The 17,626-nt window shown below is 41.0% G+C and overlaps 2 protein-coding genes across 4 annotated transcripts; one reads left to right on the forward strand and one right to left on the reverse strand.

The window, feature by feature from the left end:
* The first annotated feature begins 226 nt into the window (after positions 1 to 226).
* On the forward strand, positions 227 to 7,112 carry osgin2 (oxidative stress induced growth inhibitor family member 2). 2 transcript variants are annotated; one of them, XM_034102919.2, is made up of 7 exons: positions 227 to 316; positions 624 to 741; positions 3,012 to 3,104; positions 3,224 to 3,360; positions 3,448 to 3,639; positions 3,739 to 3,830; positions 3,922 to 7,112. In XM_034102919.2, exons 3-7 carry the CDS (start codon positions 3,038 to 3,040, stop codon positions 5,093 to 5,095), a joined length of 1,662 nt encoding a protein of 553 aa, XP_033958810.1. In that variant the 5' UTR covers positions 227 to 316; positions 624 to 741; positions 3,012 to 3,037; the 3' UTR covers positions 5,096 to 7,112. The 2 variants fall into 2 exon arrangements, with proteins under 2 accessions (XP_033958810.1, XP_033958809.1); XM_034102918.2 differs by lacking the exon at positions 227 to 316 and having other exon boundaries at positions 576 to 741.
* A 96-nt stretch (positions 7,113 to 7,208) lies between these two features.
* nbn (nibrin) lies at positions 7,209 to 17,271 on the reverse strand. 2 transcript variants are annotated; one of them, XM_034102916.1, is made up of 17 exons: positions 17,200 to 17,271; positions 15,697 to 15,818; positions 14,201 to 14,328; positions 13,686 to 13,845; positions 13,493 to 13,596; positions 13,266 to 13,383; positions 12,083 to 12,273; positions 11,849 to 11,949; positions 11,621 to 11,753; positions 11,298 to 11,500; positions 11,022 to 11,196; positions 10,227 to 10,887; positions 10,062 to 10,139; positions 9,696 to 9,836; positions 9,101 to 9,217; positions 8,968 to 9,017; positions 7,209 to 7,472 (listed from the first exon to the last, which is right to left on the reverse strand). In XM_034102916.1, the coding sequence occupies exons 1-17, from the start codon at positions 17,207 to 17,209 to the stop codon at positions 7,439 to 7,441; spliced, it is 2,526 nt and encodes an 841-aa protein (XP_033958807.1). In that variant the 5' UTR covers positions 17,210 to 17,271; the 3' UTR covers positions 7,209 to 7,438. The 2 variants fall into 2 exon arrangements, with proteins under 2 accessions (XP_033958807.1, XP_033958806.1); XM_034102915.1 differs by lacking the exon at positions 17,200 to 17,271 and adding an exon at positions 16,986 to 17,133.
* Between the last annotated feature and the right edge of the window lie 355 nt (positions 17,272 to 17,626).

A 17,626-nucleotide genomic window follows, 5' to 3' on the forward strand; every position in this document is an offset into this window, starting at 1 on the left:
TGATGGTAATACTTTTTTACATTTACTTGAGCAACATTTTGTATACATGACTTTGACTTGTAACAGAGTATTCTCTCATGGTAGGCTACTTCTATTTTAACTTTAGGTCAAGATTACCTCTGCTGTTGTAATATGCAACCACCTGATTTTAAATGTATCTTGAGATCACAGCTTCCCACTGAAGGACCTCTCAGTGAGCAGCATGTCGGCGGCGCTGTGAGGATGAGGAGGCTGAGAGATGCTCTGATCTTCCGGATCTCTTCTTCTCCGTGAACGCGCATGCCTGCCGGTGCAGTCAGATGCGCATGTGACCGAGGTAAGTAGCCTATGTGTGTATGTCGTTGGTCTCTTTGCATGTGTGTGTGTGTGTGTGTGTGTGTGTGTGTGTGTGTGTGTGTGTGTGTGTGTGTGTGTGTGTGTGTGTGTGTGTGTGTGTGTGTGTGTGTGTGTGTGTGTGTGTGTGTGTGTGTGTGTGTGTGTGTGTGTGTGTGTGTGTGTGTGTGTGTGTGTGTGTGTGTGTGTGTGTGTGTGTGTGTGTGTGTGTGTGTGTGTGTGTGTGTGTGTGTGTGTGTGTGTGTGTGTGTGTGTGATGACGAGAGAGGTTGGCTTAATATCTCATGCAGAAGCCCGGACAGTCGAATAGGTCCTCCCACCGGTGTCTGGCTATTTATACGGTTAGAACCGCAGCCGTGGGTCGTGATAAGAGGACGCGGCTTGGACACAGAGATTCATCACAACGCGGTAAGAGATGCTGTTCTTGGCCGAGTGTTGCCGGTGCCGGTGTGTGTTTGACCTAAATTATGCAATGACCGTGACATAGACGCTAGTCGCATGTGCTCCTTGTGCCTTATTGGATGCATGCTGCAAGGACCGCTGCTCGGAGTCAGGAGTGTGTGGTGTGTGGTGTGTAGTGGTGGGAGGCTTCAGCCCATGAGGATGATGTGGTAACAGACTGCAACATCATCCAGGTCCTCCACCAGCTTGTGCTGCAATAACATCCCCACATACTGGCAACCTTGTTCTGGTTTCAAGTTGAAGGCCTGCACAAATTAAACGCACCTTTAAAACAGAACCTGCATTAAATCAGAAAGAAAGAGCAATCCTGATTTATTTATTTTTGTTAAATAATTAACGGCAAATAAACCAATAATTGTTACTCTTTTGACGACATTTGACGTTAAAAGTGTAACATTTGGCCTAAGTTTCATTGTTTTAATTTGTTTTCCAGAGCCCACAATACTAAGTAGCCTATGCGAGTTCTAGAAAAGTATGGCCCTTCCTCTCATGCTGTACAACACGCACATGTAGGCACATGAATGGGCAGGGATCCAGTACAACAAACCAAAAACAAGCAGCAAACATTAAAATCAACATTTCTTATCATTTCCTATTTTAGTTGTGGATGTATTGTGTTATCCTTGCAGGTAAAGGACTGGTTTGGATGATTGACACTGTAACATTGCTATTAAAGGAGTTAAATAAAATAAAATAAACACAGTGAATAAAGAACACAGACATTTGCTCAGTCTGTGTTCTGATTCATGCATTTGGCAGCATAATGTCAAAAATATTTAACTTTCCTTACATTTACATTTACAGCAAAGTTGTTGCATCATTTACATCCAGCAGAGACTACATACTGTAATTTAATCCCACTGTTCATTTGCTTTTTAAGACAGAAGATGCAATTAAAAGCCTACAAAATAAGCTATTATTGGTGCTTTAGGTTGGTATTTTTTTCATTTTACCAAACTGTTCCCTTCTGTTAATTGGTGGAAAATCTTGTTAAATGACAGTCTAATCTTGAATTTGAATACATTCATGTGGATGAGATGCACTGATTTAAAGGTGTGCACAGTGAAAGTTTCAGCAAAAAACCCAAACTGTTATGACTTTTTGCCAAATCGACCAGTGGCATGGAAATACCAGTATCAGCCGGCTAGCTGCGGGCACGGCCTTTTCCAAACAGGGCATGCAATTTGTGGAATCCAAGTGCTTTCAATGAAAAGGGTAAACAAGCCAGTGACCAGACAACAGGTTACAGACAGGTCAGACAGGGGGGGATAGGGGGGTGTGCAGCAGGGTTGGAGACAAGGGAGTTTTACCAGAAGTTAGCCATAGTTTTGGGTTGTAAGACAAAGGTGTTGTGGCCAGTAAGTAACAAAGTAAGTAAGACAAAGGTGTTGTGGGTAGTATTTTGGTTAGGGTTAGGGTTAAGTACAACACTGGGGCGATAGGCACTGTTTGCTGTGTCTGGTGGGAATGTTTTGGCGGGAGTGTGTGTGGTGGTGTTGGTAGTGGTATGAGAGGAGGAGGAGTTCTGTCAGCATGCCAACACCACATTCTCACCCTGCTGCTGTTGAAAGGGCCGGTAAAGACATGAACAGGTCCAGTGGGATTAGAGCCTACTCGAGGAGTGATCATGGGGGATTTGCTGCCCGGTGGGCACACAATGGCACTGTCGTGTAACACACAAACACACACTGCACATGCTCAACTGCAAAGTTTAACAACAGACCCAAGCCTGCATAAATCTGATTAGAACTCCCCTTTGTTTGGGAAGCCCCACCGGGGTTAACAGACTAGCCGTGCCGCAGGCCATGTTTGATATGACAGGGGGTGGGTTGACGTTGGTTGGACGGCAAAGAGAAAAGCTTGGGGCATGTTTTGTTGTGGCGGGGTGTTTCCACGTGTGTGAAGTCCCAGACAGACAGAGAGGGCTAGACTGTGTGTGAAAGCACAATAACAGGATGAACAAGAGTTTTTCCCCCATTCAGTGTGTGGGCACGAGTCAGCTGATGATAGGTGATGCAGACAGGATCTAAGCTAACATGAGACAACAACAACATAGGCAGACACAAAGACTGCAAGCCGGTTTGAACCTGTTCAAATAATGAGACTCAGGATAGATGCTTGGATGCATTGGGGGGACAAAGCACAAACGGGTCTCCGCTTTTAGTAGAGTACCGAATGGACATTTACAGAAATAATTTATATCGTTCCTTTCTCAGTGCCGGCTCTGGCCCAGGCTGCAGCCATGCCTCTTCTGGAAGAGACTACTCTGCCACAAGAGCACCCACCCACTGTCCCTGTGGTCATTATAGGTAAACGTTTTGCACTAACCACCTTAAGTTGTTGGAATTATTTCTCATTCTAATGTGTGTGATGCAATGCTTTGTGCTATTTTGTGGTGCTTAACCAAATGTTTCCAATCTGTTTTTAGGCAATGGCCCATCTGGTATTTGTCTGTCCTACCTGCTGAGTGGACATAAGCCGTACCTTGATACAGCAACAGTTCACCCAAACCCGATACTATACAGGAAACTACAGGAGTCCAAGCAACTATCCATCACTGAACAGGCAAGAACATCTATGAATTCCTTGCACATGTACACATGATCACAGTCACTCTTACATGTCATGAAATTGACATTTTTGTTGTTGCAGGATCTGGAATATTTGAGCGAAGGTCTCGAGGGGAGGTCAAGGAACCCGGTGGCTGTGCTTTTTGACACACTTCTGCACCCCAATGCTGACTTTGGCTACGAGTTCCCCCCAGTCCTTCAGTGGAAGAGGGACAAGCAGCAACACGTCCCACATCTTGTTCTGGGGAGGGCAACGCCTGGAGGTGCTTGGCATGTAAGTTTCAGGTTCAGTCTGCAACACCATTTAACTATCTATATTTTCTGTCAATGCTGTTGTTTTTGTCCGTCTCTGACCCTTCTCTTCTTTACCCAGGCAATGGAAGGCTCAATGCTGACTATTAGTCTTGGCATCTGGATGGAGCTTCCTGGGGTTAACTATAGGGACTTGACTAACGGGAAACGCAGGTACTGAGAAAGGTTGACAGCAAAGACATGACTAAAGTCTCGGCCTCATTCTGTGCCACCTCTTACCTCATTGTCTTTCTCTTCTCTCTAGAGATGTAACCAGTGACAGAGCCACCCCAGAGGAGATCTCGTCCTATTACCGTAACTATGTGAAGCTTAAGGGCCTCCAAAATAATTTTGTTGACAACACCTACGTGACCTCTGTTCAGAAACTCTGCCGGGGGCAGGAGGGGGAAGGTCTGGAAAATAGGCACACTGATCAAGGAGATGGAGGGGTGGGAGATGGTGGGAATCAAGGCTTTGAGGGTAATGGGGTTGACAAGGGAGGAGGGGGGACTCTTTGGGAAGTAAGGGGTTACCAGCAGGTGCAGAGCGACACTCATGTCCCCTTCTCTCTGTTTGCTGAAAATATCGTTTTGGCCACCGGTGCGTCCGATTCTCCGGTTCACTTAGGCGCAGAGGGGGAGGACCTTCCATTTGTATTCCGCAGCATCTCAGATCTGGGTTTGGCCATAAGTCGGAGAAAACTGGATATGAACTCTGATCCAGTTTTAATCGTAGGTGCCGGTTTGAGTGCTGCAGATGCAGTTCTTTGCGCTTGTGGCAGCAACATTAGAGTGCTGCATGTCTTTCGTAAGAGCGTGGACAACCCAGACCTCATCTTCAAACAGCTGCCCAAGACCCTGTACCCTGAGTACCACAAAGTCTACAACATGATGTCCTCTCAGACCTACACTAACGTGGCTCCCTCCTCTGCTTCAGACAGACCCCAGGCAGTTAGTATTGCCTCCTCAGTATGTGCCAAGATGTGCCCAAAGCCTCAGTTTGCCGCAGGTAACATGGCTGGTACTGCAAGTGTCAGCCTGTTTCCTGTCTACACAAGTTTCCCTGAACACGGCGTGGTGTCCTTCCAGTCTGACATGACGTGTTTGCTGCAGGGGAACGACTCCCTCAAGGCATTCAAGATCTCCATGGCCCTAGTGCTGATTGGGACCAACCCAAACTTGTTTTTCTTGAAGGGGAACGGCCAGTACCTAGGTCAGAATCCAACAAAACCCATCTCCTGCACACAGAACCCCATTGACGTTCACCCCTATACTTATGAGTGTGCCAATGAACCAGGTCTCTTTGCCATGGGCCCGCTGATGGGAGACAACTTTGTTCGCTTTTTGAAAGGTGGCGCTTTAGGCATTGCCTCGTGTCTTCTAAAGAGGCTCAAGAAGAAAGAGAAGCTCATCAGCAACGGAGGGAATAACTTCATTTGAAACACACTGGAGAAAAGAGCGGTACCCATTGGTCCCATAGAACAGAATAAAAGCGCCTATACCAGCTGAAGCAGAAAACAAACATTTTAATGTTTAAATCATTTAGGCAGTTTTTTCATCAAAGCTAAGGAATTTGTACAACTTTCTGAGACCAAAAAGACAATGGATGTACAATAATTAGTTTCTAAAGAAACAACACTTTTAAGAGTCTTGTCTGACTTCATCAGAAGTCCCCATAAGTCCATGTGCCAAGGTTTTTTTAGTCAATCTGTAAACTAAATGGGACCTTTATTTTCATCAGGGTTATTTATTTGTTCACCACGTGTCTTTCAATTCATTTATTAACAATAGTTGTGTTTCTGCCATATCACACTAAGTCTTATTTTAGCTTTATATGCTCCAAAATAGAGGCCACTGCGCTCATTTGCCATGTAACTTATGGCTTATAGTTAACAACCTGGAGTGGTGAGTTTTTTGCAATTGTAAAGGCACAAAAAATCTATCTCAGAACTAAGCAATCTCAATGTTCCTGATTATTCTGAGCCATTTAACTTCAGGATACTTTGTTAGGGTGCTATTGTAGGTAGTTGGAGCCATATACCTGAAAAGTTAGACAAGTTGAATACAAACGAAATGATGCTTAAGTGCTACTTTCTATGCAAACAATTCACTTTCAGATCTGAATGTATTCTTGGGACATTTACATAATGACTAGTATATAGTTAAAAACGTCTTCCAATACATATTTCTAAGACACAATGCAGGTAATTTCCCAAATCACATGATGGATTTTAGAAGGAAGACTTGTAGTTTTAATTGATATCTTACAATTATTTTGGCTTTGGTTTATTGATATTGCCCAACTCTATGAGTGACTACATGTGTGTAAATAAAAAAAAATCTTCTTCCATTTTTCTAAGTGAGCTTCACAGCAAGCAGCCATGTTTTGTTTTGAGCAGTTTTTGTTTTTAGAGGTTATGAGCAGAGACAGTAGCAATCTATTCTTTATTCACAGCTTTTTATTTTCTTTAAATCATTTGAATAGTGTTTGCAAAAGTGTGATGCCCTATTGAACACATATGTGTATGTGTGAGTGTGATGGTCATGCTCATGGTTTGTTTTGATCTGACAATTTACATTTTTGGTCAACCCCCTTTAATTCAAAAATGTTAGTCAGAGTCAGTGTTGGGGGGTTAATGCATTACTAATATACACGTTGCTGTAGTCACATTACTTTTTTCACTAACAAAGTTAATATGTTAACACATTACGCAAAACGCTTTGGTAATCATATAACAGTTAAATGAACATGTTACTTATGTTGAAAATAAATTGCATTTTATTCCTTAATGCTTTATCACTGACTATTGTTTTGATACGAATATAAAATATATGCATGCAGGCATGAACGATTGCCTAGCAGCATCTGCTCTGAGCAGAATACAGACCTGTGCTGTAAGGACAGCCATATGACGAGGACATCATAGGACAGCGGGGACAGGGTGACTGAAAGTGGAATTAACTCTTATTACTGTTATTAAATATAATCAATGTTAGACAGTACTATCCAAAAGCAATATTCTCACTTAATAAAGATTAATGCCCCAAGCAGTGTGTGTGTAACCAAATAATTAACATTTAAATGCAGATTTGTAAGAATCTTAGAAAGCAGGAAAAGTTGCTCTATTAACAAGTAATTAGTAGATGATCCTATTGTAATTTGGGGGGAATAACTGTGTTTTAAGGCCAGCTTCCTTCTGGCACTGAGATGACCATTTCCTTGCTGCAGTAAAATAAAGTAAATTCACAACTCATATGTGGCACTTGCCTTGAATATGAATAGACAGGTGGGCTTTGTCTGCACAGAAAGGCCCATCATTGTTTTGGCATGAAGTGGAGTCACCTGCAGTTTTCAGACCTGTCAAATGATCTTTAAGGAACAGCAACTTGAATCCATAATAAGTTTCTAGTTTAGCTAAAACTAACTACATACTTTTAGCATGTAGAGTTGTAATTCTCTCTTGTACAAATAAAGAGTTTTTAATGTTTTGTAAATCGCATTTTTATTATTGACAAATCAAACTTTGAGAAAGAAATTCTCTGAACACGAGACTCTTTTGTTACATGTCTCTCTGTCGGCTGTTTAATTAGTGACATACAATGCCAAACATTGGCAAACATTTCTGATCCATTTGATCAGTTCTGAAGCAGTTATAGTTGAAACACACAAACCAAGAATTACCGATTGAATTATCTTTGTATTTTTTCATATGGTATTGCTGGAGTTGGACATACTTCCTGTGCCCTTTAAATGCCCTCTGGAGGACATTAAGATGGAACAGCTCATCTTCTCCTGCTTAGTTTGGTGGGGTTGTACCTAAAACACACGGAAAATATCTTATCTCACAGGTCTGTCCATTTGAAGATGGGCTTTTAACATCACATTCACGTCATGGATCATTCCTCAATGTCCTTAGAGGCATTTTGAACAAACAATAAAAACAGCCCAAATTAAGCGCTGTAAAACGAGGACAGTGTTTGAACAGTTTAAAGCAAACAGGCTTCCTATAAACCGTGTCTGGAACATTTGTTTCATCCTACCAAAAAAATACCGGATTGTTTTCTTAGCAGCAAAGTCTGGCCACGCATGACTGACTGAGCAGTGATCAAACATATCAGCTTTGACACACACACAAAATAAATCACAGACTGTCTCTTTTTTGCTTAGTCAAAGAAAACACGGCAGCAGCAGCTTTCATCATCTCTGTTACCCGGGCAACCGCTGTGACGATAAAGTAACTCAGCTCTGATTGGTTAAGCTGAAGCTACAGTGGTCCTATAATTCTCAGTTAATGCTTTAATGAATAAAGTCTGCACCTGATTATAATGACTGAGGCTGAACAGACAGAATCTTCATTTCAGTGGATGTTTACCACTTTGACTATCATGGTGACAAAGTGTAGGAGCAGGCACGTCTAGTACAGGACACAATGTGCATTAAGGGTTTTGGCCAAACTTCAATGTCCGAGAGCAACAGACTAATAAGTAAACAGGGAAATATTGTAGCTCCTATGAGTTCTAAATCAGAAAGGATGCTACCGATGACAAAACTGAAGATGAAACATTTACACCTGCCTGGTCAAACAATAAACACAAAACAAAGTACAATTAAATATGAATTGAACAAAGAAAATAATGTTAACGGTTGATATATCAACCATTAGCTGTCTGTGCACTAAAAAACATCTGGTGCTAATACACAGCCCTGGCTCTGTAAATGGCAAACAGAGAAAGTGGATTGGACCGATATCTTTCAATCAATCAATCAATCAATCAATCAATCAATGTTTATTTATATAGCCCAATATCACAAATGTTACATGCTATAAGTAAGGCTTCTATTGAGGTTTCTGAATGAAGGTTTGAAAGTCTGTCGTCACTTCTGGATGTGTGTGGAAAGCGGGGGGAGAAGGTAGTCTAGTGTAATGAATTTCATTCACAGATATTCATTTGGTAAGAAGATTACTTTCTTTATTTGGCTACAGAATATTGTCAGTGTGGCTGGAGGTGAAAATATGACTTATTTTAAAATTACAAAATACTTTTTCAAGACACAGGTAAAAAAACAAGTATTTACAAGTTACAAGTATCTAAAGCAGCAGGAAAATCTCTAATAACTAAATAAATAACTCAATAAAATCAGTATTTTACAGAATATAACAAGCCACCGTTTAACTTTGAAATGACGTCGTAATAAAAGAAACAGAGGTAAGATCAAATGGTTTGGCTTTTTTTCCTCATACTCAAAACCTTACAATAATTTTTAGAATCAGAGTTAGTACTTTACTACAAAAAGAAATCCAGTTTCTCACCTAAAGAGGTCATCTCCAACACTCTCGTCCCGTTTGTTGTGACGCTCCTCCTGAATCAAACAAACGCTCAAATCATTAATACAAAACTCAAAGAGTTCTCGCACAGATACGAGAGACTGAGTGATAATATTACCTCAGCTGCATCTTTCAGCCACTCATCCAGATCGGTGTTTTTGCCCCGGTTGTGAACCAGCAGATCAGAGCCTCGGATGACGGGGCCCACTGCGCTCACTTCCCCTGCCCGGCAGATCTGTCACGTGCACACAAGAGCATTTATATAAAGAAATACAAAATGGGATTCTGTACACGATGTAACCTTTGTTGGAATTTCCTTTGTCGTGGTTTGAGGGGGTGAATGAAGTAGATTTGGACCAGACGGTATGTATCTGTCATGGAGACAATGTTAGGCATACACCATCATGTCTTCAACTCACAAAGAAATAGGACGCCGGTCTTACATATAATGAACATTTTACTGAGAAAAGGAATCACTTACTTAAGTGCTTGGAAGGGAAATACATTATTGTTTCTGCCACTTTTTTTACACCTTACCCAGGAATGAGGGCTTTTTTTTTAAATTGAGAGAAATTGTAATTGTTACTAAATATCTAGATAACATCTTACAGACAGACCTTTCTGTAGCGGTTATTCACAGCGCTGTTCCCAACTCCCCAACAGGAGTATGCTGTTTGTTTTAGTCGTGTACGTAAGTTGCATGGTAGACAAACCTTGCGGAAACTTTTGAAGTTCTTTGCGCAGCTGTAGCTCTGCACCCTCTGTGGTTTCGTCGTGGGAACTGCGCTCACAGTCAGAGATCTAAACTCCACCAAAACCAACTTTTTGGGAAGATCTTCATCAATGTTTGACTCCTGTGAAACAGCACATTAGTGAATCAACTTCTGATTAACAGTTTTTAATCCTCCTTGAATAAATAAATGTTGAACAATATATAAGGAACCAAACCTAAAGTGACAGTACAATGACTATCTGAGAGTTAAAGACAATGATAGCAATACAATCAGTGATGTTTCCCTTTTGCATAAATGCATAACATATAACATGTTGTTCTTTTCACAGCTTTTGTGTGAACTTACTTGGACCTCCTGTTTGATTGGAGGTTTCTTAGTTTCTTCTTTTGGCTGGCAAATATCTGCTTTGCGCGGCTCTATATCCTGCCGGCATAAAAAGAGTGAACAATGTAAATCAACAGCATGTCATGAAACAGCTTTAAGTCTTCGTTTCTCTAAGTAAATCCTCACCTCAATGAATAATTCCGAATCATCAGAAGGCTTTAAGTGTGTACTGGCAGATGAAGCTTTTGGAGGTTTGCTGAACTCATGACGAGGTGCCGTGTATTCAACAGGATGAATCTGCGCTGTCTTTATAGAGACAACATGCTGCTCAGTTGTTTGGTTCTTAATGGAGCTTGACTCTTGTTGCAGGCCCACCTCTGGCCTCTGCTTGTTTCCATTTTCTTCCAGTTGGACCCGTTGCCTCTTGCTTGAAGACGAAGCCTCCACATTATTTACGCCTTGTTGTTTGGTTGAACTGCTCACTTTTGGCTGTGCTTGCTGGCCTTGATTCCCTGAGGGTTGCTCATCAAAGAAGTCCATATCTTCAGACCTAAGAAACTCCAGTTCGTCCATCTTTATCTCTGCTTCCATCTCCTTCCTCTTTCTGTTCCGCGGTTCTTCCTGCACAGTGTCTGAGACCCTCTCCGACTGAGCCCCTGACCCTCCTCCAAAGAGATCAGCTGCTGACCCCAGAGGCGTCTGGGATGTTGCTGAAGGGACTCTGTCTGAACGGGAGGGTGTTTCTTTAGACGTGGATGAGGTGTTTGCTGCCTGTATGTTGATGGGTGATTCCAGTAAAGGACGCTTTGGCTCTGACATGGCAGCAGAGAGCTCGTCCTCCAAAGGCCTTCACGAGGAAACAAAGAGAAGGGTAAGCATAGAGTTTCCTCTTATATTGTTGCCGAATTCAGTTATTTGTAAATGTTCAGATCCCTACCAACATGCAGAAACACTGATATAGTCCTTTAAAAAAAAGTGTACCTTTTCTTGTTGACAGTTTGAAAGAAACTGGTCAGACTTGATTGTTTCTGTGGGGAAGCTTGTGCAGGGATCTTTTGTTTTTGAGGAGATTGCTTCTGTTGGAATGTCTTCGTGCCAACGTTGGTCCTGGGAAGGGAAGACTGGGACCAAACGGCACTACTGCCTGCACCTGAAACTGCAGAACATTGATTGATGGGTGATGGACGATCAATAGTTTATAGTTTTTTTTAAAGAAAAAGACAGACTGGTGCATCTCTAGTTTATTCATGCAGCTACCTCTAGGTTTGGACTCAGGCTTCTTCCTCTCTGAGGCCGTGTTTTCTACAGTGTTGAGCGATGATCTCATTGTGTCGGCCACGATGCACTGAGTGGTGTTCTGAGCGGCTTTGGATCCACAGAGCTGACTGATGTTCTGGTTTTGCTTCCTCTCAGGAGTCTCACCTACTGACATCTGCTCCGTTCCTTTAAATACCTCTGTCCTGTTAAATAACAACAATTACACACATCAGACAGGCTTCCCAGAACAGGAAGAAGAACCAAACGTTTGGACAACTTTCACACATTATACTAGATGCGTGTTTGCGAGTGTATGTCAGTACCCTTGTGTTCTCTCTGTGTTGACTGCATAAGCTGTGATGTTCTGAGAGGCAGCAGGCAACACAGTCTCCTCCACCGCCATGCTCTGAGACAGAGAGGCACTCGGGATTCTGGGTTGCACTTTGGGTGCCGACTCTGAAACATAAACAAAGACAGAAATAAATCAAAGAAAATGTATAACGCTAAAGAAAAAAAAGGCAGCAATCAGTGCTTTTCTATCCAACCCCCACCTGAGTCTGGTGTCAGACAGGATGGATTGCAGTACTTCTCACATGAAGCATAGATGGCAGCCAACCCGATTTCAGACTCTGTGATGACTCGGAGGCCTTTTCTGTCAGCGAAAAAAGGATAAAAGTCAGAGAGAGAGAGTTTTAAAGTCTTCACAAATCATCCCTTTGACAACTCAATTGCCAGATCACATACTAAAGTTCTTTTTTTCATTAAAAAAACAGCTTGTGTTTTACCTTTGGACAATGTTCTTTGCAGAGTTTGCCCACTCTGCAGCAGAAGTAGGAAGCAGAGGCTGGGAGCTGCCTGAGGTCACATCCACCACACAGCAGTGAGGACTCTCCAGCAGGCTGCGGGGCAGAGAGCCCACCTCCAGCATCTGGCTCCGGCCCCCTCCAAAACTCACAGCTGCACTCAGGCGCTTGAGCTGCAAACAACATTGAAGAGCGAAACCACGACTGTTTATCTGGACAGTGACCAGAGAGGCAGGAAAGTACTGACAGTTAATGTCTTCTGATATTTCTCCTCATGTAAGTCTGATTAAAAGCTCAATAAGCGATCAATAAATATTTTAGATATTGTAAAAGCATTTGTTCCAGAGGATATTCTTTAATGTCATGACGTCAGATTAGCCGAGGACAATGCAGATTTCAGATAGGCTCTTACCACGGATGCAAAAGCATTACAGGTTGAAAAATGGTCTCTCTGCACCGATCATCGATACACCTGCAATACATACTGTGGTCTAGCATAAAAGTATAGGTTGTATTTAAGCACTGTGTTGTTCTCCGTTATGCTGTGAGAGGGTCCTTGTGACTTAAACATCATCCCTTTTTAAATGACTAGGAGATAAGTGAGTGTAGGAAATGACTCACAAGCAAAATGCTGGAATTATTTGTAAATGAATTCATTACCATTAATAGCAATTTACCACTTCATTGTTTGATAACAAATGTAGATGTTTCTTTTTATATTAAATGGTTGCTTATTTGCTTGCTGATGACACTATGTAAAATAGAGATACATATGAAATTATAGTGATAGTAACATTAGTTCTACATTTTATTAACTATCATCTTTTTAATTAATCTTGAAAATATCTCATCTCTTGAGTAAACATCTTAACTACAGCGCTTCACTGGAGCAGTTGGTCTCCCAGAGGATCTCCGTGCTGCTCACTGCCTGCCAACTGATGTTCAGCGGATAAACAAGACGCTGACGAGATCATGTAACTTTCCAATTATTACCGAAGCTAATGACAGAAAAAACAAGCAGGGTACGGCGGAGATCATTTCTTATAAATCTCATGTGTTTTGTTATCCTTGACTCAAGAGGATAATTGCAGAGCAATAATAACTGATCACCTGCAGCCCTGCTGTTCTGTGACCTAGAATATCACAAAGGAAAAAATGGACGTACTTGTTTGGCACTGAGGAATATGAAGGTCTTTCCGTTGAAAAGCCGTTTCCGAATTGGATTCGCTCCAAGGTTTACATCCTCTTTACTCAGGCTGGGCTCATCGATCTCAGGGATGAAACTTAAAAACAATGAACGGCACAGTTAGGGAGATAATGTTCAGTGTGGCGTCTGATGGTCAGTTAATCCTCAGTGAGCATGTGTATACATAAAGATGGCTGATTTTGTACCTCTCAGATTTAGGAGGGGGCAATTTCTGCTGAACGGCTCTGCTGAGCTCTGAGAAGAACTCCGGCTTCACGATGGGACGGCAGCACAGCAGAGCAGAGATGGTCTAAATAGGAAATCAGGAAAAACATTAAATACATAATTGGGGCCAAATACACACATGTGCTATTGAGAATAAACGGGTCTGGTCCTGACCTTGATGGTGACCTTAGCAGTGGGCATGGCCAGGTGGGTGCAGTCCTGCGTCCAGGTGTTGACCAGCTTACCCCCCACAGCCACCAGGGCCTGGGAGAGCGACGTCTTGCCATCATTGTCCACACATGAGGAACACACTACGGGCTTCTGATGGTCCAAACTGCAAAGAGATTTGGAATTGAGACCTTTCTAAATGTTGAGGAAATAAAACTAACCTTGAAAGGAATTCAAGGCTATTTCCTTCAAGTCATAGTTTTTGTCAACAACATGTATTCACACAAGAAAACAAGACATCTATTGTAGATTTCAATTGACTAAAATATTTTGAGGTTTAGTCAAGTAAAATTGAACTGAAACTATTCATGTGACTTTTTCAAAAGACTTTGACTAAACCTAAATCAACATTCATAGTCAAAATGAACACTAGTGCAATAAAACAGGATGAAATCAGACTTATTGATCATGGTTCTGTTATATGAACAAATAACTAGCCTTGTCTTGTTAAAGTTATTTACCTGAATTTGCTGTGAAACACCCCAAATGTAACGTTGTCTCCTGACTTCAGGTTCATTGTTGTGTTCTCCGTCACGCGCTGGCCGTTCACAAATGAACCGTACTTGGAGGTGTCTTTGACAGTCAGGGTCTAAGAAATAAAGAAAGAAAGAAACTCATGAAATTGTCCATCAGTCAAACAAATCATCTGGACTGTCTGTTCAATTATTCATGTCTCGACAAGAAACCCATCTTTTCAAATAAGCGTAAGCTGGAAGTGTATCTTAGGCTTGCAAAATCAATTAAAACTGTTAAGTGTAGGAAGTAATGGACAAGACTACAGCCTGCATGCTAAACGAATGACATCCAAAAGCAGTAACCAAGACGGTTACTTTTAGAGACTTTAATGGTACAACAGCATTGTGAACAAATAGAAATGCACACATCAAACATAACATACCAAGAAGGTTCTGAAAAATACAGAAGAATAAAGAAATCTGAGCTAGAAGTGAGTTGATAAATGATAATCCCCACTTTAACCACATATACCTTCAAAAATAAAAACAAAACTTGCCTCAAACTTTACCTTTGTATTTTAAATGTGACGATACATACACATGAACTTTGATTGTGTTAAGTCTGATAAACATAGAGTAATACAGGAAGTATGTGAATTTGGGAACCACTACTAATCACTCTTAGTTGAGCATCAGCCTGCTACATGTTGGCGTGTGTGTAACTTTTTCTGATGTGTGCACTATCACTCGTAAACAACAGAGCTCTGGAAAGTGTCTCTTGTTGACTAATGCTGCTGCTCATGTTTCCATCAGCCTTTACATCTCTCTGTCTGTAAGTGCTTACTGACATCAAAACCTCACCCTGTAGATTTTTGTTTTGCAGTTGTGAGGGTATTGTGGTATTTCAACTTATCGAATGGCCCTAGACAAAAACCTGGACAGTATCAGTAAATATCTTGTATATATATATATATATATATATATATAAAACAACCTATCAGTGCTGATACAATAACAATCATGTATGTTTAATTGCGTAAGTGTTAACACTCAGCAAAGCCTGCATGGTTTGTTTTTAACCCAGTAAATGAGTGATGGAGACCATTTCATGTTTTATTCGTAATATTTTAGTGTATGTAGAAAGCTATGTTATTTCACCACTGCAACTCTATTTTTGGTCTCTTATAAGTTTAATCAATACCAATAAGGCTGGCTTCTAGAATGAGCATGACATAAACTACATTTCTTTACTAAATACAGAATATATCAAATCTCTGAGCAGTTTTATAAAACTGACTGATGTTACACTTGAAAGTAAATGACACAATTGAGAATCTGTCAGTCCTGCTACACCTCTGCAATAGCAATAGCACCACCTTCTGTGTAGAAGTGCGACCACGCTATTTTACACATAAAATCAGACTACTCATCTACTGTTACACTGTTAGAAGGAATGCATGATATAGTCAAATTAATATTTTGGTCTTCTAATTCCCTCTCACCTGGTCAGTGGCTGTGAGATGAGCATGAGCCCGGCTGATGGACTGGTCGTTGGGGAGGAGGATGTCACAGTTCTTGCGTCCCACAACATACTCTTTAGTGGAGAGCAGATAGTGTGTCTCACCTGCGAGTGACAGGAGGCAAGTTATGGTAAACATCCGAAACAGACAACCTAACTCTGGATTTAAAAACTCCCATGACAAGTTGTGAAAGTGCACTTTTAATGCGTGGACATTCTCTTACAGCAGATAAGATGCAAGATACCGAAGCTCAAACTGTTCTTGATGGTTCTGTTACGACAGATTTACACATTACACAATCTGCAATGTTTCCTATTAGTTTAGGTTTTATTTTGAGCAATTATTTGCAGTGTGATATAATTATAAAGGGAAAAAAATAACCTGATCACAAAGCTTATGTTTTGGAGTGGCTCAAAAGCTCAGAAACATTTCAAAAGCTTTTCAAAAGTTTCAAAGCTCAGAAACATGGTCACTGGATTACTAAACTTAACGTTATATGTCTGTATAAACAGAGAGGGCAAAAAATATCGTTTTTTTCCTGAAGAGCAGTGTTTATGTGGGTTTTTTCTTGTTATCCTGGTCATGTTCATGACTTTCATTTTGTCTTTCATAGCCCCATGTTCAGTGGCTTGAGGAACGAACGGTTTGGGGAAGAAAATCAGTTGAAGAATCAAAATTGTCTGTGGTTTCCTGAAGGTAAGTTGATTAATGAATTTGTCATAAGATATCAAATGATCCCAAAACGGTGACACTCAATTGTTTAAGCAGAAGAGACAAGAAACAAAGGAAATAATGTGAGTGACAAATAAAAAGTATTAGCAAGATTTTAGAAAATACAGGGCAACTAAGACAGACCACTACATCCAAATGGTAAGACTTGTGTTGTTATTAGAATTACATGATATTGAACATATTCATTTTCATATTGTGAAATTATATGTTATGATTGGCCCAGTGTTTTTTGCTGTCCTGTGCCATAAAAGCCTATGTTTAGTGCATGACACTCAACAAAACTAATGAATCAATCTTTGCCCAATTCAATGACATAAGAACATTTAAAATGCGCATGAAAACGAAACTCATGCACAACTTGGCACATGGCTAACCAGGATTTCATACTAATCTAAAAACATATGCACTCTCTTTTGGTCAGTTAAGAAGCTTTAGTTGTTTTTATCATAACTTTATCTACACTGAACAGAGATCTGCATTTAATTTAGCTGTTAGCTGTGTGTTAAGCTATCATTGTCGGCCATTACAGACAAAGTTACCTCCAGGCTCCAGGGCTGTCAGTATCCACATCTTAATGCCTTTTTTGTTGACTTTTCATATGTTCAAACTTGCATTAAGTCACAAGTAAGCTTATTTCAATATTTTAAGACGAGCAGTCCTGCAAAGGTATCAACAAGGCGGATACCCAGCGCGCCACCGCGTGACGTACAAAAGCTGCGCCACTGCTCTCTTTTCAAAAATAAAAGTATCTACCTTCATTCATCTAAGGCAGGAGTTTCAAACTCAAGGCCCGGCCGGCGCCAAATACGGCCCGCGACTTAATTGTATGCGGCCCTCAAGAGCTTGCAAAGAATATAATGTTTATTATACGGTAACTTGCCACATTACAGAAGCACGTTGTCCATAAACTCCATGTCCCACAATGCATCTCATTTTGTGACATGCGCACTGAAGAGACTTGCAATTATTTGCCCAAGACTTCTGCTTTCAGACGTAGGCTAGTTAATTATGAAGTTATTACCCTATCCGATAATACTCCAATTTAGAGGCAATAATGTAATATAATGCATCATTTTATATATTATATATTTATATATGTACATTTATATAGTTGCAACCGGCCCTTTGAGTGCAACCATAATGCTAATGTGCATTGTGAAAAGGTTAGTAAATCTTTCAC

Source organism: Pseudochaenichthys georgianus, chromosome 16 (genome assembly GCF_902827115.2).
Source record: "Pseudochaenichthys georgianus chromosome 16, fPseGeo1.2, whole genome shotgun sequence".
In the NCBI taxonomy this organism is placed as follows: domain Eukaryota; kingdom Metazoa; phylum Chordata; class Actinopteri; order Perciformes; family Channichthyidae; genus Pseudochaenichthys; species Pseudochaenichthys georgianus.